This window comes from Pseudopodoces humilis, chromosome 6 (genome assembly GCF_049639895.1).
Source record: "Pseudopodoces humilis isolate 2021_Gansu_Grassland_sample_001 chromosome 6, ASM4963989v1, whole genome shotgun sequence".
NCBI lineage: Eukaryota > Metazoa > Chordata > Aves > Passeriformes > Paridae > Pseudopodoces > Pseudopodoces humilis.
Window position 1 is genome coordinate 47,507,546 of NC_142205.1, and position 26,479 is coordinate 47,534,024.

The following is a 26,479-nucleotide window of genomic DNA, read 5'->3' on the forward strand; positions in this document are numbered from 1 at the left end:
CTCCAATTACTCCTGTAAACACAAATAGTTGCAGAAAAAGTATTCCATCATTATCTGTGGGAAAACTCAGGCTAAAGGTAAGAATTCACTCTTACTTGCTCATTTTTGTGCATTTTAAGTAAGTGGGTAGTGTTCCATGTGTTCACATGAAAAAAGCCTCAAGTATTTAGATATTTTAGATAGCTAAGTTTCATGAATAATAAAATATTTTTGGATCCTTTTTTTGCTCCAATACCTATTGTTTGCAATCCAGTTTGCCATGTCCTGAAGCTATGTTCACAAGTTTTCAAACTTCAGATTATTTAAACAGAAACATGGCAGAATTCACATATGTGTATAACTCCTAAAGATGCAGTAAATATCTCATTAGGAGCTATCTTCCATTGTGTTTGTGTGAACAGGTGATTTAAAATTAGAGGGGAAATGGAGCACAGGAGAATGCTTATTTTCATTTTAAAGTGGCATAACCACGATTCTATTTTCAAATGGTTCCACACTGCAACTTTGGGGAAATTTTAAACTGAATATAAAGTCAATGAAGATGTCGTATGTAGACACATGAACTGTTCTTAAGTATTTCTTCTGACAGCAAGTTTCTTATGAATGGCAATCAACACACTTCTATTATCAATGCAACAGTGAAGTATCCATTCACTAACATCATGTCTACCTCCCACTTTCTGGTCAACGCATAATGAGCAGTTGGGTTTCTTTAAACCCAATGTCAAATGCCTGGTTACAGAATCCTTGCATAATATTTAAAGGTAATTCTAAAGTCTTTTTAAAAAATGATCAGCAGGTTAGAATACATTTTTAATAAGCAGATTGAGGCCCAAAGTATTCTGATGAACTTTTATTAAAAATAATCTTCCTACAGTAGTATGCAATTCTTTGGCAAAGTCAGGCCAACTCCTGTTGCACAGCCATCTTCAGTAACATAGTGAATTTGATCTTCTCTGTTCCTCTGGTGATCAGCACTGGTGGCTGATAACTGCTCTGCTTATGAACACAAATGCTGTTTTGACCACGAATGCAATTTCCAAGCAGCCAAGACACAGCTTTACTGAAAAGGAAATCACCTTTCCTTGAACAAAGCCAGCTTTTTCTGAACTTTTACAGATGGATATAATTCCATGCACAGTCATTCGATCCAGAAACTTCTCAGTATGAGAACCAAAAGTTGCTTAACGACACATTACAAGTTGATTTGTGATGCTTTGCATGCAGTTTGCTTTTTAGGACTTTGGGGGCTGCTTCCCCTTCTAAAGGCAATGCGTTCAAGATGCAGGATGTCTGGTTCCAGTGCTGCCTCTATCTGCTGGATGTCATTATGCACTGAAGATTTATGTTCAGCTTCAAATCAAGTGCAAGTTTCACACTCTAAGCAGGGATGCCAACAAACATATTGTTCTTTGGAGAACAACTCTCTGGCTCCATAGATATAACTTGGACAGAGTAGTTATGCTCTTCTGCAGCCCATGCCCGATCCAGATCCACAAGTCCCATACACTGCTTTCCTAAAATTAGAGCAAGGGAGAGCACAGAAACTCAATATGTAGAAACTTTATCAGAAATGTGCATGCAAATAATCAATGTTAAGAAAACACATCAGTAAGCCATCTGAAAAATAAGTTCCAAACCTATTTTAAAAAACATTCTAATCTGGTTTACGTTCCAAATCACATCTGTGACTTGTAACCCTCATTTAGCAAAGACCTTGAGGAGGTTATTAACTCTTTGTATATGGAGAAAGGCACAACTATTTAAAAGTATTCTCAAAACTTCCAGAAAAAAACATGCTTTAATGTAAATGGGAAGAAGAAATATGCCTGGTTTACCCCTTAGCTCTCTGAAATCTCACTCCCTTTATAATCATAACTGTTTTCCTCCGGTACTTTCACCTAAAATCTGAAAATCTCTGATTATTGAACATAAATAATAGACTAAAATACCAAAAAAGTGATCCAGCGCAACTGATTTGAGACATATTTTAACTATTTATAAACAAACATACTAAATTGATAATGCAAAATAAGCTTATTTCAGATTTGCCTGCTGAAAAAAAAACAGGAAGGATAGAAGGTTTTTTTCTGCTTAGAAGATTTTTATGATGACACAGCCATGACAAGATGATGGGACCATTTGTCTTTACTTATTTACTCATTATAATTGATTATTATGCTCTGAAATACCAAATTGACTTGTCAGATTGTATTTTTGGCAGCTTGAAACTCTGTTGCAACAAAAATCTAATGCTACTTTGAAATGTTTTGTCACTAACAGTTACAGTCCCAAGTCAACAGGGCACAATGCTCAAACACAATGATCCTACCTCTTCCTTTGTTCCTTGACATAATTGTATAGTTAAATGTGTTTGGGGTGTGAGATGAAGAGACAGGAGCACATTCTGTTTACCTTTGGAATTGGAGTCTGATATTCCAAACTACCCTCTGGAACAGCTTAAATCTCTTCCCTGAACATACAAAGAGCTTTTGTGCCTGTATCATTACCAGCCCTGTTATGCACCCTGGTCAGGTGCCTGTAGAAGTTTTGGGCAGGTGGCATCAACACACCCTGCAGCATCCTTGTATTTCAGAGCAGATGATGCACATCACAATTTAATGCAAGGTTCAGTCCTATCTACTCTGTCTGCCCACAGTGAGCCCACAGCCAGAACGATCTTCTCCTCAACTGGATTCCTTAGTAAAAAAAGTATTTCACTACTTTGAATTCACCAACATTATGACATTTGGACTCAGTTATGTTGGTGGCTTGAGATTTGAGATGGGTAGTAATTGGGTTGAAGACAATTTAAAGATATGATAATAAGGGAGGACCTGAAAAGATCTTTCCAACTCAGTCCTGTATGATCTGTATGTTGCAGGGAGAAATTATCAGTTTATATAACCAACCAGGACAGAACTCTGCAAATTACCTTTTGTAGCCCTATCCTCCCATATTTGTGGTTTCACAGAAAATCACCTTCTGTGCCTGGTTGAACAAAATGGCCACTCTCTCCAATATTATTACAGGTGTACACGCTCTCAGGGCAAAACACTTAAAAGTTACATTTTTGGAAATAAATCCCTGCAGTTTCAGACAATGAGAACAAAAAAAAATTTGGGGTCCTATTTCAATTTTCAGTCCACAGCATTGGGTCCAACACTAGTGAGTGAATACTGACTTTTTAAATACTTTTTTTTCAAATATTGTGATGATGACAAAAGAAACTGACAAATTTATTGTCAGCCTTTATACAGGATCTCTATTATTTTCTTTTTGTGCAGCAAGTATAAGAAACACTTTCAATTCTTCAAATTAAGCTTTTTAAAAACATCATGCTTATTAGCTAGTGCTGCTTTAATATACTTCATAAATGTTTCTTCTAAGCCAGAAAAGCAGAGTTATGTCCTTAGAACTCCTAGCCCCTTCTGTCTTTTCTGACCTGGAAGCTAGTTTACAGCTTCCATCAGAACAGTAATACCAGACAGTAAAATGCAAACTCTCTCTTTAATATTGATGGTTTTGGGAGAATAAAAACATTTCTACAGCAAGAAGAGAACAGCAAGAAGTGAAATGTGACAAAACTTAAATTTTTCAACTGTTATCTGAAGACATCTACTTAATGGCCCATTCATGGATCAAGGTAAAACCATTACAGGGATGGTTTAAACAAGAGCTGCAGAAATTCGTACCGATTAGCCTGCGTTCAGGTGGAAGCTGAACAGCTGTCTGATCTGCAAATCTGCAAAGAATCATGTGCTCCTATAAAAAAGACCAAAAAAATTAATCAAGAAAAATCTGATTAAATGCTTAAAAGTATCAGAAATGCTATCACATTGAAGACAGTATTTCTAAAAAAATCCACCTGTGTGGAAATCCGAGCTTTACACTGCAAATATATGTGTAAGTCAAGTGCTTGTAATCACTGCCTCATTTCTCCTCATGTGTATTTGTTTCTTGCTGGACTTCCTAATTCTTTGCAGCAGAATGGGATGCAATGTATACAAGACAGCGTTCTTCAAAGACATTCTGCAGACTAATTTCTTCTTCAATAACTGATGAGCAACACAGCCATCTTTTAGCACAGTCGTAATAGGGCAGCTTCCCTGCATCAATAACCAGCCAAGACAAAATTCTTTTAACAGTTGATTTGAACATTTCTCCCAAGAAGTGATTTTGAATCCCAGGATAGGCTTGTGGGTGAAACTTCCTCTGCCCTACCAAATCCATTTAGATCCATTTGGAAGGCAAAAAGTACCTGGTTGTGAATAGGAAAGTTTCCTCCATCAAAAGGAGCACAATTTACTTTCAAACTACCCCTTTTCCATTAAAATTTTCTGCAGAGACTTCTACAGAAGAATTTCTCCCTACCCAGGGGGATGGTGGAGGAAAAGGTGCTGTTTAGAGGAGCAGCAGAGCTGCATCCTCACTTGCCTTCAATGCCCACCACCCTTGCCAGCACAATGGCTCCTCAAAGACCAGCCAAGCCAAGGAAAGCAGGTTAGCCAGGTGGTGAGAGCAGGAGCCTTGCAGGTGTGGCAGTAGAATTACTGCTCTGATGACAGCTGTGCTTTGTGTGACAGCTGCAATACTCAGTACAGGGCAGAGTAAATCAGAACCATCTTAGAATCACATAACATTCCAAGTCTCCCACAGTGTCATGGGGAGAAAACAGAAAGGGGGAACAACACAAAGTGCTCTCCTAAGCAAAGCTTCCAGAGCTATAGTTCTGAAACAAGGACATGTGCCATGCATCAAAAAGATTTTTTTTATTATTCTTGCCTGATATAAAATTATGATTTTAAAGATTTGATTCTTGTAACAGGTGGAGAGAGCAACTTCACCAAAGGATACTTCAGGTTCTTTCAGTATTCTGAAGTAAGGATACTTACTCCAGCTTTTTTTAGAGGGCCATAAACATCCAAGTCTTCACTCCACAAAAAAATTCATATTAAATCAAGATGGTAATTCCTCCAGTACACACCATCCAATTCATAAATAGACACCTGACTGCAAAAAATTTCCCATGTATTATAAAATAAAATATTATCACTGCTTGATACACAAATATTATTCATTTAAATATATTTATAATACCTTGATGCAAGGATATTTGTCCCCTAGTATAGCTCATCTATATGAAGGTTTCCAGCTCACAGCTTCATAAAAAATACAGAAGTAAAGAACTTGTCATAACACATTTAGGCCTTAAACATGTTACACCCAGTCAGTTCAGTTCAAATGTGGCTATTCTTGTAGCACAAAAGAGTTGAAAGTATTAAACCCAGACATGACTACTGAAGAGGGAAAAGGGGTGCCATGGACAACGTGGCCACTGCTAGGAGAGAAGCAGCAGTGACAGGCAGCTTGAGAAGAAAAAGAGGGATTTAGTGGAGAGGGAGAAGATTCAGGTTAGCACACAACTCTTCATTAGCCTTCAGGCACCAATACAACTTGGCTCTTTGCAACAGTAAATTCCCAGCTCTTTGGACCAGACCAGAGCCAAAGTTAACCTGAAAATCTGGACTGACTCCAGTCCTTAGCTTCTTACAGAGTGATCCAAAAATATAAACTAGAGCCTGTTATGACTACATTGTTTCCCCTTGACACAGTGATTAAACTGTCATATTCCCTGTTGGCTGAAATAAGAAAAGCATTTCTAAAATAATGATTATAAACTTCCCAAAGGGTGCATAAACAGTTAACTTGTTTACTAGAACACCCACATGCTCAATTCCCATTAAATTTCCAAAGCTGTATTTGCAAATTTATACAGTTCTACTCTCCAATTCTCCTTGTGTCTTGACAGAGTCTCAAAATGTATCATAGTAGAAATCTACATCTATCATAACCTTATTCCTTGCAACTATAAACTACTGAATTACAGCATAATGTTCTCATCAAAAAAGTTTTGGAAATGCCAGACTTCTGGATGTCTTTTTAGATCTCACTAAAATGAAAGATAAGAGAAATTAATTTAAAATGGGAACTGGAGTGGGTGACACAGACAATGTCTGGCTAACACATGGCAACTTTGGCTGCTGGCCAATAACCTGTAAGAATTTATTAATATGAAATATAAAAACACATACAGCTAGCTGCATAACAGAAGTTATTTATAACTAGGATTATCTGAGGCACCAACCAGCCTAGACCAATTGTATAGACTCTTACGTTTCTAAGAGAGAAGTATTTTTTAGCCCTGTCTTTGACTCCTGTGCCCTTCTGCAACTCAAATGATAAAATTCTGGAGCTTCTATAGTATTGACAAACCCTGTGATTTGAATCTCCATGGATTAACAGAGTAAGAAAAAATTCACTGAGCTGCAATGAGATTATACGGTATCCTAAACTAGGCATCCTTGACTTTATAATTGACACCATCTCTCTGTACTGTCAGCAGGTTTAATAATGCTAGTAAATAAATTCTTCCTGAACTGAAACCTGAGTTCTTTGAGATTATGTCTTAGAGACATTGAAAGGAACATTAATAGTGAGAAAAAATAATAGCAGCTCCAAATCAATCATGTGGCTTTTGGCATCTCAATCATTGGGCATTTATTACCTGATAAGTGAACTTCCCTTATAAGATGGCTGGAGATTTTCTGAATTTTTAAAACTCCCTCTAATTTAGGCATTAAAAAGGATAATCTCTATTTTCCTGCCACATACATTATCTTTGCATTGCCCACTGTCCCCAAAAGCATTTGGATATTAGAAATACTCTCCTTCATTTCCATACTTTTGTTACAAAGAATTTTTCTGCACCTCCAAAAATCACTTCTATGTTGTAAAAGCCAAGAGTCCTGTCCAGGATTTGAGCTGTAAATTTAGTAAAGTGTCTATATAACCCTGCTTCTCTCAAAAGGAAACATGTTCTTTCCATGCCACATTAAGTGCCTCTGACCTTCAAATTTTGGGTTGCTCACCACTAACTAATTTAAACTCACAGGACAAAACTTAACACATCAGTACCAGTTTTCTGCTGTCCACCTCTCTGCTCTTGTCCTTTCCCACACTCCTGTTACCCTTCACTCTGTCAGATCTGTATGTTTCAGTGATAATTTCTCCCACATTACTCTCAGATTATCTCCACAGACCCCAGCTGCTCAGGGTCAAAACACACTTGAATATTTTAAAAATAATTTTGAACAACATTTTTAAAACTGTATAAAATATAAATACTGTATCAAAATCTTGCTGATCTGTTTAAGCTCTTCCTACTTGGTATGTCCAATGTTTTAGACATAAATTAGAAGGAGGAATCTAATGTTTATTACAACAGTTGTATTTCACAGCTAAACAAATTGGTTTCCTGTAATTTTTAACTGATTCATGTTGAGGTACCTGAGGAATGGCTCACTTATGACATTATGACAAAAAATGCTGGCTTTTTTTTGCAGAGAAACAATTTAATTTTATTGAAGAAAAAAGCCCTTAAAATGGATAGTGGAGAGAAAACACAATGACACCTGCACCAATAATGAACATTTCACATAAAACATGCCCCTCTCACAATTTGAAGATAACCACCTATATTTCATTTGATAAGAAGACACAGTGAAATGCAGGAAACTGCACATAAACACCTTCCCTCTGTCCTTTTACATACCTTGTAGGACAAAATTTCTTTGAACTGATGACTGAAAAAAAAATAGATAATTCAATTAACATCTAAAAACAGCAATGGTGGAAAACAGAAGGAATCATTACATACTTGAACACATTTTAAAGAAAACAGCAATATCTGCATCTTACAGAAAGGCATTAAAAAATATCAAAATCCATTACAGTCCCACTAGAAAACAGTTCACTAGAAAAGTGTATTTAGTGACGGGTTTTTTCCTAGTATTAATAGAAATTCTCTCTTTCAATCATTAGAAATGCTAAGACATACTTACTGGTTTTCTCACCATCATACAAACACTTTATATATATTTAATAATACACACATATATTTTGTTTGTATCACAAAGCTAGAGTCTCAATGAAGCTGAGTATAGAACACAGCCACTATGGTGATATGGCCAGGCTATCATGTTTTATAATCATATAACATAAGAAAAAAAAGAAAAAGCAAACCCTAAAATGTAGCTCAAGTTCAGGTTGACAGCTTTTTTGCAGACTTATGAGATTCGAAATTTTAGCAAACACAAACATTGTTGCAGCATCTACAGCAACAAAAGTTTTCTAAGAGATAATTTCCAGTCTTTGTGGTCTAAAAATGTAGCTGGCCACAAGTTAAACATTAAACAGCCAATTTTAAAGCAAATCTATTGAGAAAAATTACATGCTTGTTAAACTTAGAAGGCTTGGAATTTTATTGTCTCTTCGTAAGACTTGTTTTATTGTGTCACAAGAGAAAACAAAAAGGACACACATGAACAGATGGAAATATCAAATTGAGTAAGAAAAAATAATTAAATGCAAAGGTTATCAAACTGACAAATTATAAATAATTTTATATTATAGAAAAGTATGAAAAATATTTCATATTAATGCATAATATCTTTTTAGATTTGTTGATTCCTTTTAAGACTGCATGTTTCAGTTTCTTATTTTAGCAAATATATACTTAAGTTATTGATGCAATTCCTAATAGAATTAAATCTAAGTCACCTTGGACATCCAAAATGCAAAGCTCAGTTTTATGAACAAAAACAAAAAGCCAACCAAAACACAACCTTTTTCCTCCACCTAGTTCCGACCCAGAAGGAGGTTTAACCTCTTATCTTCTGCCACTTTACACATATCTTTTACATTTTATTTATATCAAAGGCATTAAAATTCTTAAGCATAAGATATATTAGTATCTCCCACAAGGCAGATCTAAAGACAAAATATGTACACAATCCACTGAAAAAGTATTAAAAATATGAACTGAAATACAGGAGAGCTTATCTGCTTGGGAATAAATCAAAGGAGTTCTACAAGCAGTTAACTGCGGTATAAAGCAGACCCATTTCTTTACACTGACTGCTTACATCTTCCTCCAACAGTAAAATGTCAATTCCCCTTCATCGAGTAAATTTCACAAATTTGCTATTAACTTTGTGATTTTAAGGTAGAAGGTCTGCATATTAGATACTGTATCTACTATGTTCATTGTATAAAGCCTTCTGAACCATGTAAAGATAAATCCAGAAAAAAATAATCCAGAAATTACCAATCTGCCTGTGAGGATAGGCTGACAAACAGAAGGAAACAGTTTCATTGTCAGTGTGAATCAGCTTAGCCTAGTCACTCACAATGACCCTCAAACGATTAATTCTATACTCTTTTAGGATTTTATTCCCTCACTTAAATTGGTATTTTAGGGCTTATCTTGCAAGCTTTAGTTTACCTTCGTGGATATTTGAACTTGACTGTATTTTGAATGAAGCCATAGCAGCATGGGGAGACGACAAAGGCTGCCCGTGCCCTGAGGCAGTGCTCAATCACCATGTCTGTGGCCACCCCGCAGGCGTGCAGGGCCACCTACAGCAGGAAAAACAACCAAGGAAGCATGAAAATTCATCATTGGAACATTCTAAATACAATCCAGCATTTCTTTGGTTTACTGACCTAATTAATGCATGAGGAAGATTTTGCAACTAACACTGTTATACCAAAGGCCTGGTCCTTAATTCTACAGTTTTTCATTCCTCTCCTTCATATCTATGTTAAGGAAAATTTAGGGTTTATTAATTTAACAAAGAATCAACACTGAAGAAGGGTCACTCACCAAAAACACTCAAAAGATAGGTGCACTTAATTGTGACATCAAATAAATTTAATACAAATCTCCAGAAAAATAGTACTGGAATACATAGTAACAGAAAAACTATGCAGTGATTTGTCAAAAGTTTTTGTCAAGCAAAAAGGACTTAGAAATACAAAGAACTATGTCAAAACTGGATTTTAACTAAGCAGTAGGAGAAGAAACAGATTTACCTGAAGGTCACATTTAAAGGAAAAAATTATGCACACACTTAGGTAATTTGATTTTCAAATATTTAGTAAAACCTATAGGAAACAAACACTGGAGCTGGGGAAGGCATCTAATACAACTTGCCCTCCTTTAATTTTTTTTTCCTCTCCTTATTCTTGTATATTTTTTCTTAGTGAGAAGCTCTTCAACTAAAACTAAAATAACATTTGATCACAACTACCTATGAACACTGATGTGTTTGGGCAACACACAGGTTGCACCCAAATTCTTCCTGCTCTCCTACAGAAAAGCAAGTTACTGAAGTACTCAATATGTTGCAAGGGAATGCAGGCAGCTCTCTCCTGTCTATACCTGGGATGCCAAATGCACCACTGAAATAGGGTATTACCTTCTCTGCCTCCTCCCAGCACCTCAAAGAGTGCCTCAAAGAGTACGCCTGGTGCATACTCAAACAAGGACATTTTTGAGGCACATTTTTGATTTTATGCAGCCATGTGGGTTTATAAAACTACATTGTTTGCTTTGCTTTGTGTTCACCGTACATTTAGAGAAGGGGTTTAGCTCAGATTTCAGGGTTCAAAGCTGTTTGTCAAGGTAGAGCAACTGGAAGATAAAAACTTTGCTCTCAGATACAGATTAAAACAAAGTCTTTTTTGTTTCCAGTCTGCTTGCTGTAAGCTCAGTCAAGGAGACCATTAATCATCAACTGAACTGTAATTGCATACAGCTGGAAACAAATATTCTAGTCTCAGGCACAACATTAAAAAAATTAACAAGAAAGTAATTTCACAACAAATTTTTCTGCTCATATAAATTTTACAGCAAAAATTAAAATTAAAAAAATAAAATTAGTTTAACATCAGAAATAGATTCTTAATATCACAGCTATCAGATTATCATGGAATGTCATTATAGTTACTTCCTCATCTATCCAAGTAGAAAACAGCTCTCTGCTTTGCTTGCAGAAAAAGAAGCCTTAAAACAGCAGCAGATAAACCAGTAACTTTGCTGAGCCTGTATGACCTGTTACACCAACTGATTTCTTCTTTGGCTTTCTGAGAACCCACTTAGTTAAGAAAAAAAACCCAAATAAAATTACAAACAAAGCTTCCTCAGGGTACCCTATATATTGAATTCACTGTCTGAAACAAAATAAAATGTGAAGAGTAATTCAGATATTTGGAAATGAATGTCTGGAAAAGAAGAATTTCCAAGTAAACTCTTCTGGCATATACTTTGAGATCTCCCTTGTAACAGAACTTGAAAAGAGAATGCTTTTTTTGTTAAATAAAAACTCCACAGGGTTAACATCGTATTAATCCTTAATACAGAAATTAAGACAGGAATTCTAATGACCTCAAAATTGGAGACTCATTTCATAAAACAACTATTAAACATTTCACACACACAATTCAGAGTATTATTCATGAGATCCTGATATTTTGAAATAGCTCTCTAGTTCACCCACTGAGATTTATATGACAATGTAACACAGAAAAAGCTTGAGAACTGGAAATTTACACTTGGAAGGACTGGGCTAAAAACATTTATTCTCTCCTCTTTCTCCTGCACTAAATTTCTTTTCCTTTCTTAAATAAACCAACCAACCAGTTAAACAGTACCGCTCATGTACCAAAAACCTTCAGCATGACCCACTCTCAGCTACAGTCAAAACAGGCTTTTAGATAGATGATTTAAAGAAGAGTCAATCTTGCATGGAGAGCTCGTACCTTGCCACAGAGGTTCATATTCTATTAACAGCATAAAAAACTAGATGACAGGAATATTTACAGAGCTACAAAATAGTATTTATGCCCTATTCTTCACTAGGGCTGAAAAATTCTAGACAGGACATTAATCTCATTTACTTTCAGAGTCTGTAAAGACATACAGGATTTTATCCTCTTACATGCATCAGTTGCTTTAAGAATAACTAATCAGACACTGAAGTTTTGAAGTGGAAAAGTTATAATCACTTACCCCAATGTTAAAAGTCCCATTAAAATAGTCCAAATTTGCTTGAATGAACCAAATGTTGTTTAAACCTAGTTCATCACTTCTGTCTTTAGCACGGATCAGAGACAACTCCTTATTTTCTATAAGTACCACCTAGATTTTACACATAAGACAAAGTAAGGCAAAATAATACTGAGAAATCAAAGTACAACATTACCAAGCAGAAAACTTTGTAGTTTGTTGAGAAAACCTCTGAATCACTAGTGGCAGAGTCTGAGATGTACAAAATGGTTAGCTGGACACCCAGGAACAATCGAAGGCATTTAATACCTGCCACTATTAATCAGCTTGAAAATATTTTATATTTTCATACAACTTTTGTCTTTTCTGGAAAGCACCACACACATTTGGGGATTATGCTAAAAATTTTGCATGTTTTAAACCTAAATCCTCTGCTGAGACACCTGCGACTTCTGTGTGTCTTCCCTACATACACATCTTTTTAAGACGATTACCAGACATCTTTTTATTGAGAATTTACCTGACATGATGGCATCATGTAAGCAAGAACAATTCCAACATGGCCCTGTGAAAACAAAAAGCAAAATCTGAGTCACTTTTCAGTGTTCCCTGTTTTTCACTCATTATGTTGATGGGCATCCTCATATCAAAGAACCTTTGGAAGCAGCTGAAATTTCAGCATTTGCACTTCTGCTTTGCTTTGTGGCAACAACCACCTAGAACTGTGAAGATGAAAGCTGAAAGAAATTGAACCACAAACAAAAATATACATTACCCCTCCACTGCAAAAATCCACAATCAAATCTCCAGGTTTCGCGAGCTTTGTCACTGCTGCTACCAAATTATTCAGCTGCTGCTGCTTCCTGAGAGCCCGGTCTCTAGACATCGTTCCTGGGGATGACAGAGAAAATGCCTAAGTAGTGATCAGCAGTTATCAACCCTGACAATTTTATATGGGTAACTGCAAAGCACTGCAAATGCAATTTATAGCTGAGATTAGAAATTACTGGAACACTTGGGCATCTTAATCCACTTCAAGCTAAATTCATATTTAACATATTAAATATTTGGTAGAACCTTCTCCAAAAATAACTTTCTAGTTGTTGCTGTTAATGTATCCTTAGGAACAAACTCATATAAACTTAATGTAAAGCAATCATACTCATGTAAACTCTGGCCTAATTCTCCTCCAGTGCTGTCATTCATTCATTCCCAGAGAGAATCCAAACACATTCACAGTAAGGTTGCCAAAATAAATCCTCATTTACTGTATCTATATACACTATCCTTAAGCATTTTTGTTTTAAAACTTGTACCCTTTCTACTGTTGATTTTTAGTTTTCATACTAATCCGCCCCTATTTATTCAAATGACTGCTAGTGCAAGGAGGTACTTCTCAAAGTGACTATTTCTACATAGCAAAGACTGGCTTTCAATCATATCTGTAACAACTAGAACTTGAAAAACTGTTAATTTCTTTCAAATGTGCTTGGTAAAGTCCAACACGGAGTAGCTTCAGATATCATGAATTTGTTGAGTCAGCACTTACGTATTTGTAAGGCTGTGTTTTGTCTCAGTGGGGCTGAGTGCTGACAGACCTATTAAATACTCCTTTTGCTTGTTCAGAAAGCAGAGTTTTACATAGATACTGGCAGCTCATCTTCACAGTAAGAAAAAGTACGGAAACAACTCTTTAGTATTAAGTACAACTCCTGAAAATACCATCAATTTGCACGAAATTAGCAAATAGATTTTAGTATCCCTAAAAATCAAACAGTAATATAGTAACAAGTTTCATCAGCAAAAACAGATCCACTACTTAGTACTCAGTTAGTCAACCTCGTGAGCATTAAATTAATAAGAAATACAATTTTTTAAGAATTAGTCTGCAGTCTTCAAAAACTCTAGCAATTAACTGTTCATGGTCACCAGCCAACAAGGTTCATCCTCCTTTACCGTGAAGGCAATACATAGCAAATACTACCTTGAAAGATGGATAAAATCAAAGTTGAATCAATAGGTCTTTTGCCTGCTCTACCTCCGTATTTTGAGCTTGGTAGCCAGAATTAGAGAAACACAGCAAGCTGTGATATGGCCTACAGAGAATGTTAGTTAGCACGGCTAACTAGTCCTTCATTACAGTAAACAGGCAGTAAATTAAACTAAAACTTCTGCATCTAAAAATACTACAGCTCACAAGCTCTGTGATAGAAAACAATGTTGATTGCTGTCTTCAAGAACAGTAAGAAAAAAAGTAGGTTGAAATTTAGCCCTGCAAGGCAAAACCTTGAAGAACTTGACATTTTTATACAATACACTGAAAGACCCTCATAAAATGATTTCCTCTCTTCATGAGAACCCAACTAACAGATTGTCATACAGTCCCAGAAAAATTAGTTCTCAACAAATTGAAACAACAAAAATATTTTATTTGGCTTCACACATCCAATATTACTGTTAATACAGCCCATATCAAGCAGAACTTTAAAGTTTCTGTGGCATCCAGAGGTCTTGCACTTTGGCACAAATAAATATTAACTTTTCAGAAGGCAAAGCCCCTTTTATTTTTGTATTACCTTGGTCAGCATTCAAGTTCATATAATCCTTTAGTCCCCAAATAATCCTTCCATATTTCTCAAGTTAAACTTGAAAAGTCACTAAAGCACACTTTAAAAACCCAAATCCCATGTATCACCTCTAAGAATTTAACACTATTCAACTTTCAAGTCCTATCACAGTACATCTGAACACGCAGCCACCAACACGTACATCTAACACACAGTACATGCACTCTCCTGTTACATAGAGTAGAACTGCATACTTCTATTGTTTTAGCACAAGTATCTTTTCTATTTTCCATAAGCTACAGTTAACTAATTCAAATTGTAACATGATTCTACTTTCCATGGAAATTCAGGGGAAATGTATTCATTGCTATATCAAGTACAGCAAAAAAGGCTCACTAACTACAAAACAACAGATACAGTTTTACTGTTTCATACTAAGCTGAACAGGTTTTTCTGAAACCAACGGGTTTTTTTAATGGTAGTACCTTATGATAATTCAGGACATTCTAATTATTTTCTAACACCCATAATATCTTCTGCTAAATTCTTTTTGACACCTGTTGGCAGGTAGAGGGTGATATTTGCTTCTTTGTTGTGTGAGTTGTTCTACTTTTGTGTTATGGACTGGTTTTTTACATTTACAGAGCGTATTAGTTACATTAATCCAACAGTACAGTGGTTCCTGTGCAAGTACTAGGAAAAGCAGAATTCAAAAAGATGTAAGGAATCCAGCTCAGCTGACACATACTTAATTAAGAAATACTCTCAACAGCCAAAAATAATACCACCTTCTTCCAACTAACTCTGCCAAATCTTGCAATAAATACAATTTGGAAAGACAGTAACTTTGCTGAGGTCCATTGGTCACCTTGGTACTTGAACAATGCTCTTCTCCAACTTCAGCTGCTTTTATTAAATCTGTGTGGGCCAGTGCTGAAAGCTGAAGATCTGCCCTCTGTTTCTCCAGCCTGGGACCACCTTCCAGCTGTCCCCTTTCACTGCACTGCCCTTTCTCCCTTCCCCTCCCCTCCAGAGCAGCTTTTGCTTTCAGCAACATCTGTTTCCTACTTGTTGCATCACCACACCAAAGGAGAGAGTGGATGTATCAGGAGATGGGCCAGCCAGTCTCAGCATCATCTCCAAGTATGCCTTGGCAAAGACACAGTGGAATCACAGTTTGAAATACACACCACATCAAAAAGCAAAGAGGCATTTGCAAGAGGCAAATGTGTCTCATTTTCTCCTCTATCTTTTATAATAGTGGAGGGAGGCAACTTTGAGTGGGCAAAAAGGATGATTCTATTTTTTTGAGCACTACTTGAATTCAATACAGCAAATAGCGTGTCTACGGCTTGTTCATTTGGGCATAAGTCAAAGTAGGGGACCCAGCAAGTGAGGCTGTTGAGAGAGAAGTCAGACCACATCCTGTATTGGGACCTGAATACCTCCTCATTGATATAAATCTGTCCATTTAAAAGCAAAAAGTTACATTCCTATGGTTTCAGCTTTGGGAATAAAGCAGACTTTCACTCCAGAGTAGCTATAAAACAATTGCCACCACAGAATGTCCCCAATGAATTCCTCAATGCAATGTAGATTGTAGAATGACACTGACCTCGGCTCTCGATTTGTCAGGCTCAGTATAAATTGTTTTCCTTACGTTCAACTCCCTCATAGTTGTGAAATAACTCAGTCTGGCTGTTTGAGTGATACTGGGCTAAAAAGTATCTGTTGCAGGAAGTCTGCCTCTTAGTTACAACGAATATACTTCTTTACTATGTGTGTTAAGCCTAAAGGTCAGACTTTGAGCTCTGACGTGAACACAGAATTCAAAGGCTGGCCTGTAACAGAGCCATTTTAAAGAACCTGTTGAATTTGATCATTAAAGTATTTCTTATAGCGTGGGATACCAAATCTGCTGGAATTCACAAAGAAAACATCATCAAATTATCAAAAAAGTTTCACTGCTTTTACATTTTCTGCTCCATCAGAACCCTTTAAAATCAAATGCAACTGACTTAGACAATAGGTGACCTTTCAGAAATCACTCTCATTGAAAAGTAAATGGAAACATTTAACTCTTAACAGCTTCATTAAATTTTAAAGTAGGTATTTAATCAGATTTTTCATTACGTTGAGATATTTCTGTGTCCCTACCTTCAGCAGTGTAAAAGTCTAATTCACATTTGGAAAGGCCAGGGAAAAGAATCATCAGAAAGAAAAAAAAACAAACCACTTTGAAGCATCACAAAGTATCAACTATCCTAGCAGCCAAAGCTCTATGCTGGACTTCTTATTTATTTAGAGAAAACTACAGCAAACCTTAATTTTTTTATTTTTCATTCTCTTGATCTTGTTGCTTTACCAAGACTTCAGTCCCAAGGTATAGCCAAAAGGAACTTGTAGGAGGAAAGGTATATGCTTTCTGGCTCTGCAGAGAATCTCACAGAGTTACAATGTGCTACGAGACCTGTGAATACCACCAGGAGAACTAAATGCTCACACCTTTTAAAAAGGCACATCCACAACAACTAGTGGTTGGTGTGGGTGGGGGTTTTTCACTGCTTGTTGAGCTAAGTCCCAGTGCTGCACTCCACATATACACAGCTTACGTACAGTTCAGCTTCCTCACAAGCCTTCTCCAGGTTCTGTGATGAAAACAAAAAAGCCAAACAGTGCTTTTAGCACCAAACAGAATTATTTTGTACTTACAAAGAGAGATTGTAATAATTCTTGTAGGTTTTTTAATGCACATGGTCATGAGTGGAGCCCTCAGAGTGCAACTCACTTCTTCCCTCTAACCAGTATAAATTCCTTTGCAAAAACTATAAGATATGCTTTATTATATGTGTCACCAAGAGACAACATTTACCAACCTTTTATCTTTCCCCAAATTTATATTATAATATTAAAAGAATCACAAGGTACTAAAGGAAGCTTGCTCACCAAACAATCTCAAGAGAAAACTTAGTGTAAAGCAGAATAGCATCTATGGTAATTGCCTGCTTCCTGACTCCATTAACACAGATGACTCACAACTACCTATCTTTATTTAAGTTCTCAATGAAATAGAAGTCTATTATAACACAACTGAACTGACACATTTGTTTACAAAGGCTAAAACATTTATTCAATCAGATACAAGATCAGATAGCTTAGGGTTATTATTGACTCATTTGCTCTTTCTTTACATTTGAAAATTGCTGTTCTGATCTCTCTTATAACACAGTGGATATGAAAATGTCAATTTCCTCTTAAAACATTTTTTTGATTTAATTTCAGAAGTAATGGAAGTAATTGGGCCAAATTTTAAAGAACCCGAACCACCTAGTTCCAATTGTGTAAGTATTTCCTTACTTTTGCATCAGAGTTTTAATCCATTAGTCCTATCACGAAATATACCACTTTATCACACACTCTGCAAAAACACCCAGCAACACTAACCAAAGGGCTGTGCTTTTATTAGTGTCCTCCAGACCTCACCTCCTCCCATTTTTACATTCTCTCTCCATTCACTCTTGGAGAATTAAAATATGAGCTAGAGATTGAGTGAAAACATCGTTTTATAGATGAGGTTGCAATGCAGAAAACCTAATTTTCCTTTCTTTTTAATACTTACTTTTTATGGAATAGTTTGTTTTATAATATGCCTGTTTGAAGCAGAAGCAAACATATCCTGAAGGCCAGAGTGTATTTTTATGAATAAATGCAATCAGCAGTCACATTTATCCACACAGTTCATACGTAGGTTGGGGTTTTTTTTGTTGTTCTTTTTTCTACCCTGACCGGATGTTTATCAAAACATATTCTGGAACTCTGAGGTTTGGAAACACCCCACATGCCATTACTAGTTGGTAAAAGGGCATGTAATGTTTACTTTTTTAAGAGGTAACAGGCACATACACCAACTGCAACTTCACACATTTCCAAAATCAGCAATCTCTATTAAATGAAGAAAATTGCTATTAAGTTATCTGGGCATAGTTGGAATGTCTATTTACTATTTCCTACCAGAGCACTGCATTAATTTAGTTCATCCCAACAATTAGATTTTCAGGAAAGTTTGTTTTTAAAATAACCTCTGAGAAGCTTGGTACTAACAAATGGCTTAATAAAAGCCAACATTTTTTGCCTGGAGCCTCCTTACAGCTGAGAACACATGGCTACTCTGCACTTGGCAGCTCAGAAGGCATCAGTCTCCATCTGCAAAGACCAGATTTCGAACACTTGCATTTTCCTGAGAAGCCTCAGAGAATGAGCAGCGTTCCTAAAGTTACTCATTTGCACATATTGTAAAAATGGCCTTAGCATTCACTGGGTTGGGGGAAAACAAACAAACAAACAAAACCTCCTAAACATTACAAATGAAACCTATAAACTACTGCTGTGGAGAATGTACAGCATACACTTTGAATCAAAAGGTAAGGACAGAAAAGAAAATCCCAGAGGCCATATTATATAAAGTTTTTTATGATGAAATGTGATGATGTTTTAGCTACAGTCAAGGGAGTAGGAGAAGAGAATGCTACAATGCGTGATTTGAAATATATTGGGCAATAATCAAAAGGACAGGAAAGACAACTGCACTCCACAAGAGCATTTCATAGGGATTTTTTTTAAATAGGAGTCCGTCCTGATGTTACTAGCCAACCTGCTCTTTATTAAGGCAGGCTGTGCAAAATAGTTTTATCACTTCAGGCACAAAACCCTCCTGCATCTCACATACACTATCTTGGTGTAGTCTAAAAAGGTCAGACAGCTATGAAAACTGACCCTTGACAACCAAAGCAGGAACTTGGCCTGCTTTCTTTTTTTTTTTGTTTTTTGCATGAAAGTATTTTAAGCAAGAAAAGAGTAAGGCACCTTTAAAAACCATAAAGACATACAGATACTAGTAAAAAGAAATCAAAATTAATGCTGAGGTCCTCCAGAATGTAACTATGTTTTACTTCAAAAAGATTTGTTGTTTGGTTTTTCCCAATTGCTTATCTTCAAAACATTTCTTCTAAATATTCAGCAAAAAACAAATTAGAAAACAAATACCTAACACAATGTTAACACATGAATCTACTATTTATACTATTTTTAAAATATTTTGTACTAGATTATGAAACTTCTATATGTACTTAGATTAATGAGTGCTATCCACACTATTATGTATTTGCTAGCCATGCTCTTCCAAGTTTTTCACATTATAATATTGCCAACAGCAATCTTCAGAAAAATCATGTGTCAGCACCTTTCCCAAAACATTAGATTAGTTCCCAAGTTCTCAGCTCCTACACATTTGATCTAATTAACAATGTCTGTTCACCCTTCTTCTCATTCTGAAGCCTTTGAGATTCATACTTTCGAGCTATTTTTCTAGAATCCCAAAGATTAGGAAATTGTTTTGTTTTAAAATGTCATGACAGAATTATGGGCAGAAAAAAAAAGATCCTGAAATCACCCTTGTTTCACTTATTTGCACATGTATTCATACACTGCCTCACTTACATTCTTCTTTCTTCACCTTTCTGCATTACCTTCACTCCTTTTAGGGTCAAGACTCCACCAAGTCAGCTATTTTGCCTGTATCTTATGCTCCTTAGGTGCCCAAACCCACCTATCACTTACGGCAAAATGTTTAAGATGTGAGGAAGAAACCACAGCAATACAAAATTTAAAAAGTGAAAGATGATAAAACATTTGGAGAAGAATAAAGGAAAGGGAAAAGCAGCCTCTGCTGCACTAAATGTAGGAAAAAGTCTCTAACCCCAAAAGGAGTGCTGTTCTACCTACACATAATATTACACCACATGTCAGCAACGTCCGGGTTTGGGAGGCAGGGGTAGCTCACTGTCTGCAAAATATCTTCACATGAAGATGTCACTGCCTGACAAGGAAACCAGAATCAAATGTTTTGTTTACTTCTCACAAGCCTCATGTACTGATTAACAGCTACTGCCTTGCTGAGAAAGGGGGATTGAAGTCAGTTCTCACCGGGGACTAAGAGTGCTTGTCCTTGTAAAAACAGGAGAGGCTCCTTCCCCAGCAGGAACCAGAGGCAGCTGCTGCTGAGGTCAGAGCAAGGGCCAGAAGCCCCTGCCATTCACACTCACAGCTGGCCAGCAGCAGCTCGCTTGCAGGGGACCAGCTCTCAGCAGTTAAGAGGCAGTAGGAACAGAGATTTCCCTTTCTGAGCTCCTTTTGCTGAATTGTTTATAACTGATTGTTAAGGAAAAAGTAAGGACTGAATTACCTCTGTACAGGAAGTTGTGAATTGCAAAGAATTAAAGCAAAGTCCGAAAGACCCCTTCTGATATATTATATACACACCAACTCATTGATTCCCATCACCACTCCTAATTACGAAAAAAAATTACATATTAGCTATATTAATAATTTGGATGGTTCCTGTCTTTGATTTGCTTATCAATAAGAGTGAGAGAGCCTGAAATAATAAACCAAAACCCAAAAAAGCTGCTTGGAAGAAATGCTTCATTTGGCCCTTATGTGTCAAGCAATTGGACAACTGGCTGCAGAACAAACAGCAGGACTTTCAGGTTAACTTTACACATTATGCCTGTTTACTTTACAAAGATGAATGGCTGAAGGAATTCCTCCAGAACATCCTGAAGAAAAGGAATTTCATCCTTGAAATTTCACCTTGAATTTCAGTCATTATCAAAATTAAATCCCACGCTGCAAAGATTTGATGACTGACATTTCAATATGCAAATAACATCATTTCACAATGGTTGTATCTAACTTCCAAAGGCATCTGAGTTGCACATAGAAAGACCAAGGTTACACATTTATCCATGCTCTAAATTCCATCTGCTCCAAACACTGCAATTACCATAGCACTTACAGCTTGATCCTGTATAAATCTGTAGTTTATGAAAATTTTAAGAAATTCAATCAAATTTGCCATATGAAATGAGTGTCTTTGGTATTCATGTGGTTTATGTTAGCTAAAAGGGCTAAAAAAACATTCAAGAGTTCAGAGGAAATATAGGACTTACAGAACTCCATCATAAGGTTTTAATTCAGTAATAGTAACTGCTTGACCACTCAACTTTTTCCTTTCATTTCTTTTTTCTCTAATTAACTTTTGAAGCAAAGTTGGGGCAGAGGGGAATCAAAATGAACTGCAGTTTAGATAGCAAACAATTATTTTCTTTGAATACATAGCTCAGTAGGATGTTTTCTATAGAATTTAAGTGAGTCACCAGCTTTGGATAAGTGCTCTTTTAATCTCTGAACATCAGTATCTGCTTGTGCCAGGTTACCAGTTTACCAATGTAAATGTTGATGATCAACATTAAAGTTTGTTTAACCTCCATAGTTGCATTGGAATAGATAAACTTTTGCCATTAGTAGTTCATATGACAGATTTTAGCAAAGCAAACAAACAAAACCACCACTAACAAAACATTTCAATCAGCACTTCTCTTTCCACAGTCTTTTCCCTCCAGTGCTTTCTCGGGCTATGAAGGCACAATGAGTAAGCCACGAGTTGCTGAGATGGCAGTCCCTCAGCCATATTTAAGAGCCTGTTACAGAATCCCTGCTGTGCGGCTCTGTAGGTAGCACACCACAGCCAACTACAGTTACTAGATTGTCTTTAACATGTCTGTGGTGCTCTTAGTAACCAGTTTGGGTTGAAACCAACATGTATCTCAGCATTCTCGCTTGGAGAAGCTCTGTAACTACCTAGAAAGAACCAGACGACTTGTTAATCAAGACTGGCATTTTCTCACTATTAGAGAAAAAAACCCAGACTTTGTAACAAATGTTATCATAAAGACAAGCAGTCCATTGGTACTCCCACCACCTTTAAAGTTGTAACAGATATTTATCCACACTAACAGAATCAGGGCATTTTGCAGAATGCTTCTGTTCCAAGTGCTCCTTTTCATTGTTGTCAGTAATCCAAACCACCCACTCAAATCCTGCCAAGTTAGGTAAAGCACAAATTTACTATAATCAGCACAAACAAATTATGGTGCAGTGGAAGACAAACCAATTAAATAAACAGAATAAATATCCACTCCTTTCCTTTTAATATATAAAAATATGGGTGTGGTCATCTGGATCACATTACATGCAATAATCACCCATTACCAACTAATACTACTTTATTGCACACTTTACGTCAGAAAAGATTGTGAAATTAAAGAATCCTGCCATGAACAGGAATTCTTCACAAGTCAAAAACATGCAACGTGAGGACAGTAACATTTTACATCAAGTTTAGAAGATGAAAATTAAATAAAATTTCAAAGTGTTTTAATGCATTTCTGAAGTACTACACACTAAAAAAAAAGGGCAAATGACTTTCAAATAACACAGAACTATCAGCTTATGCTACATAACACATCACAAATACATTCCCAGAAGGTTTTCAGAGCATGTATTATAAAATACCAGTTAAGAGACAAGTTGATTATATCAATTCAAAAGCTCCCTATGATGGAATTTATTTTTTTTTTAATTCTGGATAATCCAATGTAAGGTAACCTCAGAAACACTGATAAAAAGCCAGTTGTGTACACAATTCTCCACTACTCACATGCATGCTTGACAAAAGAACAGAAGAGGGTGTTCTGTTACTATAAGGAATAAAAGTACCCAAGCTTGAAAATACTGTCACAGGTTAACACATTTTCCTGAAATCCAAAGCAGAGGCAAAAGTGGGTTTCCAAGACAACAAATACATGAAATTGGCACTTGTTGACCAATCAATTGTTCTAATAATAAAAGGCTCCTTTTTCTTGTGTCTTAAGCAGCTTTGTGCCAGGTGGCCTTTTGTATTATTCTTACATAGTTTATGAAAGCAAATAATCAAGAAAACCCATAAATCCCTTCAACGATCTTTGAAACAGAGACCTGGATTTAAATGGGAAAAAAAAGTTAATGAAACTGCGGGCACCAGCCCAGTACTGCACTCCAGTTCCCCAGGCTTTGCAAGTCGGAGCATTAGGACACAAAGTCATGACTTCATTTGGCCCTTCCACGGCGAGCGACTCGCAGCAGCCAGCTGCAGACAAGGAGCAGCACTTTCTGCATTACACATCACTTCTGCTTACTCTACACACTACCAGCATACTTAAGGCCACCTAACTAAACAGAAAGGTCATCCATAAACTTATCTCCCGCACAAAAATTCTATACTAATTAGTTTAGACGAGAAAATGTGCAACGGTATCCTCTTCCTCTTCATGTACTCATTTTGTTACTTTATGATATGTGAACAAAATTAGACAGTTTTGAGGGGATGGAGAGAGACAGAAAACTGTGCAGCATGAAACAAAGTCAATTAAAACAGCTTGCTGAATTTCTGTAAATTGAAGCCAACAGAAATGAAAAATTATGAACTCTTTTCCAAGAGAAATTAATCAGCTCTGTCAACTAAACAAAGACTCAGACTAAAGAAATATCCGCCTTCAGAAACTTAAAAAGGAAAATATATCTCCCACTAACTGCCAGAAGGCATGTTCATGAAACATCTGCCTTAATGAAAAAATACACAATTAAACATGGACTTATAAACCTAAGATATTCAAACAATGATTTGTAGCATGTTGTGCAGCAAATGGGCTTTGACACAAAGTTTATGTGCCAGTATAATGTCAAAGGAGCCAAAAGCTGGAAAACAAACAAAAAAAAAAAACCCAGCACAAAAAGTCATTACAGCTATGTTTTTTTGCATAAGACCTCTGGAGGCCCTACTGCCCTTCTAGTGCAAATCTCAGAACTCTTTCCTTCACCATCATCAAATGTGGATAAAGAGTTGTGGTACTGGAGGTCATACAGACACATTTACTCTGTCATCATCTTTTAATGCTGATGCAGAAATTGATCTAATAGGTCACCGAGTATCTGCTGCTACAGACCCTGCCATCACCTAATAAATTGCAAGGGGGGATGTCTAGCACTGAAACGAATAGTTTGTAGACTTTACAGCAGTACCCGTCAAAAAAATGCCTCAGTAGTGCATCTGCTAGGCAGTGCCTCAGCTAGCAGCTCTTATAAAATCTGTTCTAAAATATATAAGCACACATTTCTGATAAATGGCTATAGGAATGCTTCACATCATTTATAAATGAGGACATGCTAAAATTACTACATAAGGATGAAAATAAAACCTCTGTACTGCAAGGATTGTCTGGTATATTTGAATAAATTTGGCCTGTCACATGTACACACACAAACTGGGCTTAAGCAAATGCATACAAAGCTCAGACAGCAACAGAGTCGCCTTCTTCAGAGTAGGGTTAATAGCTTGCATGTTCTGTTACCCTACTGTCCTAAGTCTTCCTATTAACAAACTCTACATGGAAGAATCTACAAGATTCCTACTTCATCCCATTCTACGTACAGTGTACATGCTGACAGCCAACATTCTTCCTCTGGACTTAGAACTGCGCACAGAATTGGAAGGAAAAATCCCAGTAACACTGGTCTCAAGGAAATCAAAGCTCCCCTAAGTAGGTGAAAGGAACTGAGAAAACAGAGGGATCCTTCACCTCCGTTTGAGAGCAGGGCACATCCACACTCCTGTTGGGAGCTCTGAGACAGATGTTATGCAGATGCTCGAGCTCTTATTTACCCAGAGAGCAAAGGAAGCATTTGGAGAAGAGTAAGGTAATGGGGTATGGATGTTGCATGCAAATTCTCCTCAAGCCAAAGGCACAAAACCATTCTGACAGTAAATAACACAGCACAGCACAAAGCCTAACCCACAGTGAACAGGGTCATCAGTCAAACCAGTAGCGTTATACAAATAAAATCCTTAAAATGGGTATTTCTGCTTTAAGAGTGGGATTATTTTGAGGCAATTTGCTGAGATTATTTTACTTAGATTAAACCGCTTCTGGTGTAAACCAAGTTGAGAAGACCCAAAGCCAGAACAAGCATATCTATACTAAAAATTATATTGCAATTACATGGAAAAGTGTTTATTACAATGGGAGAAAAAAAGACTATATGGGACTACAGAAGTATCCTTAACTGAGTATTCAGTAATTTTAAAAGGTACTTTTCATTCAAAAAAACATGAAAACCTGAGCTGCAAAATAGTAATCACAACCTCCATTGTGTACCTGCATGATGGGAAATATTGGCAGAAAAATGCAAGATAGTCTACAGGCACTGAAATTTGAGGATGGAAGAGATTCAATGGTTTTCCATCCAATTCCCCCCTTAAGTACAAAGGAATTCAAGACCCTTTGATAAATCAAAGTCTGTAAAGCCCATTTCTTCTCTTGTACTGCAGCTTTATACAAAAATATAATAACAAAATATGCTTTTAATTTTACTCATGCAGCAGCCACTAGATGTCTTACAAATGGACAACAGACCATATTCTATCAGATTTGATTTCTCCATAAAGCTGTTCTGAGTTAATAACTAAAATATCATATTGCTATGGGTTTTCTTTAATTAATTATTACTGAAAATACTTCAGAAAAATTAGTTGAGCACTGTGCTCTGTCCCTCTCTGACACACAACAAAATTAAGTGAAATATAAAATTCATGCAGTAGGGAGCACTCACCTATGTACCATATTTGTGATACAAAACTGAAAGAAATAACTATTCTTAATGCTTATTTCTTCAGCACTGTGTATACTGCACAGCAGCAAACCTGAGTCACCTTAATGAACAACATAAAATTAAAAAGCTGTGATTCTACTGAAGCCCTTATTGCTCAGTTTTTGTATGACCTCAGCAGGGCTATTTCAACACTGAAACAAAGTACACATATGGTCACAGTGAGGAAGAGTAAGCTCTACTAGCCACTGCAAAAGTTAAATTTACTAAATAAAAACAAAGTCAAAAGGAAGTTTCCCGATATCTGTTTAGCTAGCTTAAGAAACAGGTAGTTTTTAAGCAACTATTTCCAGATTTATTAAAATTATCAACAGCTTATTCAAAAAAAGCTCTACATTCATAAAGAGTCTTGAACTAGATTATGAGATACTACCTGTTATTCAAGATTCATTTATCCTTG

At 36.4% G+C, this 26,479-nt stretch overlaps 1 protein-coding gene across 4 annotated transcripts in view; it reads right to left on the minus strand.

The window, feature by feature from the left end:
* Window positions 1–800: 800 nt before the first annotated feature.
* GSTCD (glutathione S-transferase C-terminal domain containing) overlaps window positions 801–26,479 on the minus strand; it is a 46,450-nt gene continuing 20,771 nt past the window's right edge. For 2 of the 4 annotated variants that reach the window (XM_005517497.2, XM_014263246.2), the window contains 7 exons: window positions 12,687–12,802; window positions 12,432–12,476; window positions 11,915–12,043; window positions 9,347–9,480; window positions 7,616–7,646; window positions 3,696–3,765; window positions 801–1,517 (listed from right to left, as the gene is read on the minus strand). In XM_005517497.2, the coding sequence (XP_005517554.2) occupies window positions 1,381–1,517; window positions 3,696–3,765; window positions 7,616–7,646; window positions 9,347–9,480; window positions 11,915–12,043; window positions 12,432–12,476; window positions 12,687–12,802 (662 nt within the window). In that variant the 3' untranslated portion in view covers window positions 801–1,380. Of the gene's footprint in view, window positions 1,518–3,695; window positions 3,766–3,868; window positions 4,110–4,895; window positions 5,014–7,615; window positions 7,647–9,346; window positions 9,481–11,914; window positions 12,044–12,431; window positions 12,477–12,686; window positions 12,803–26,479 lie in introns of all 4 variants that reach the window. The other 2 variants (XR_015772657.1, XR_015772658.1) reach the window with 2 other exon arrangements.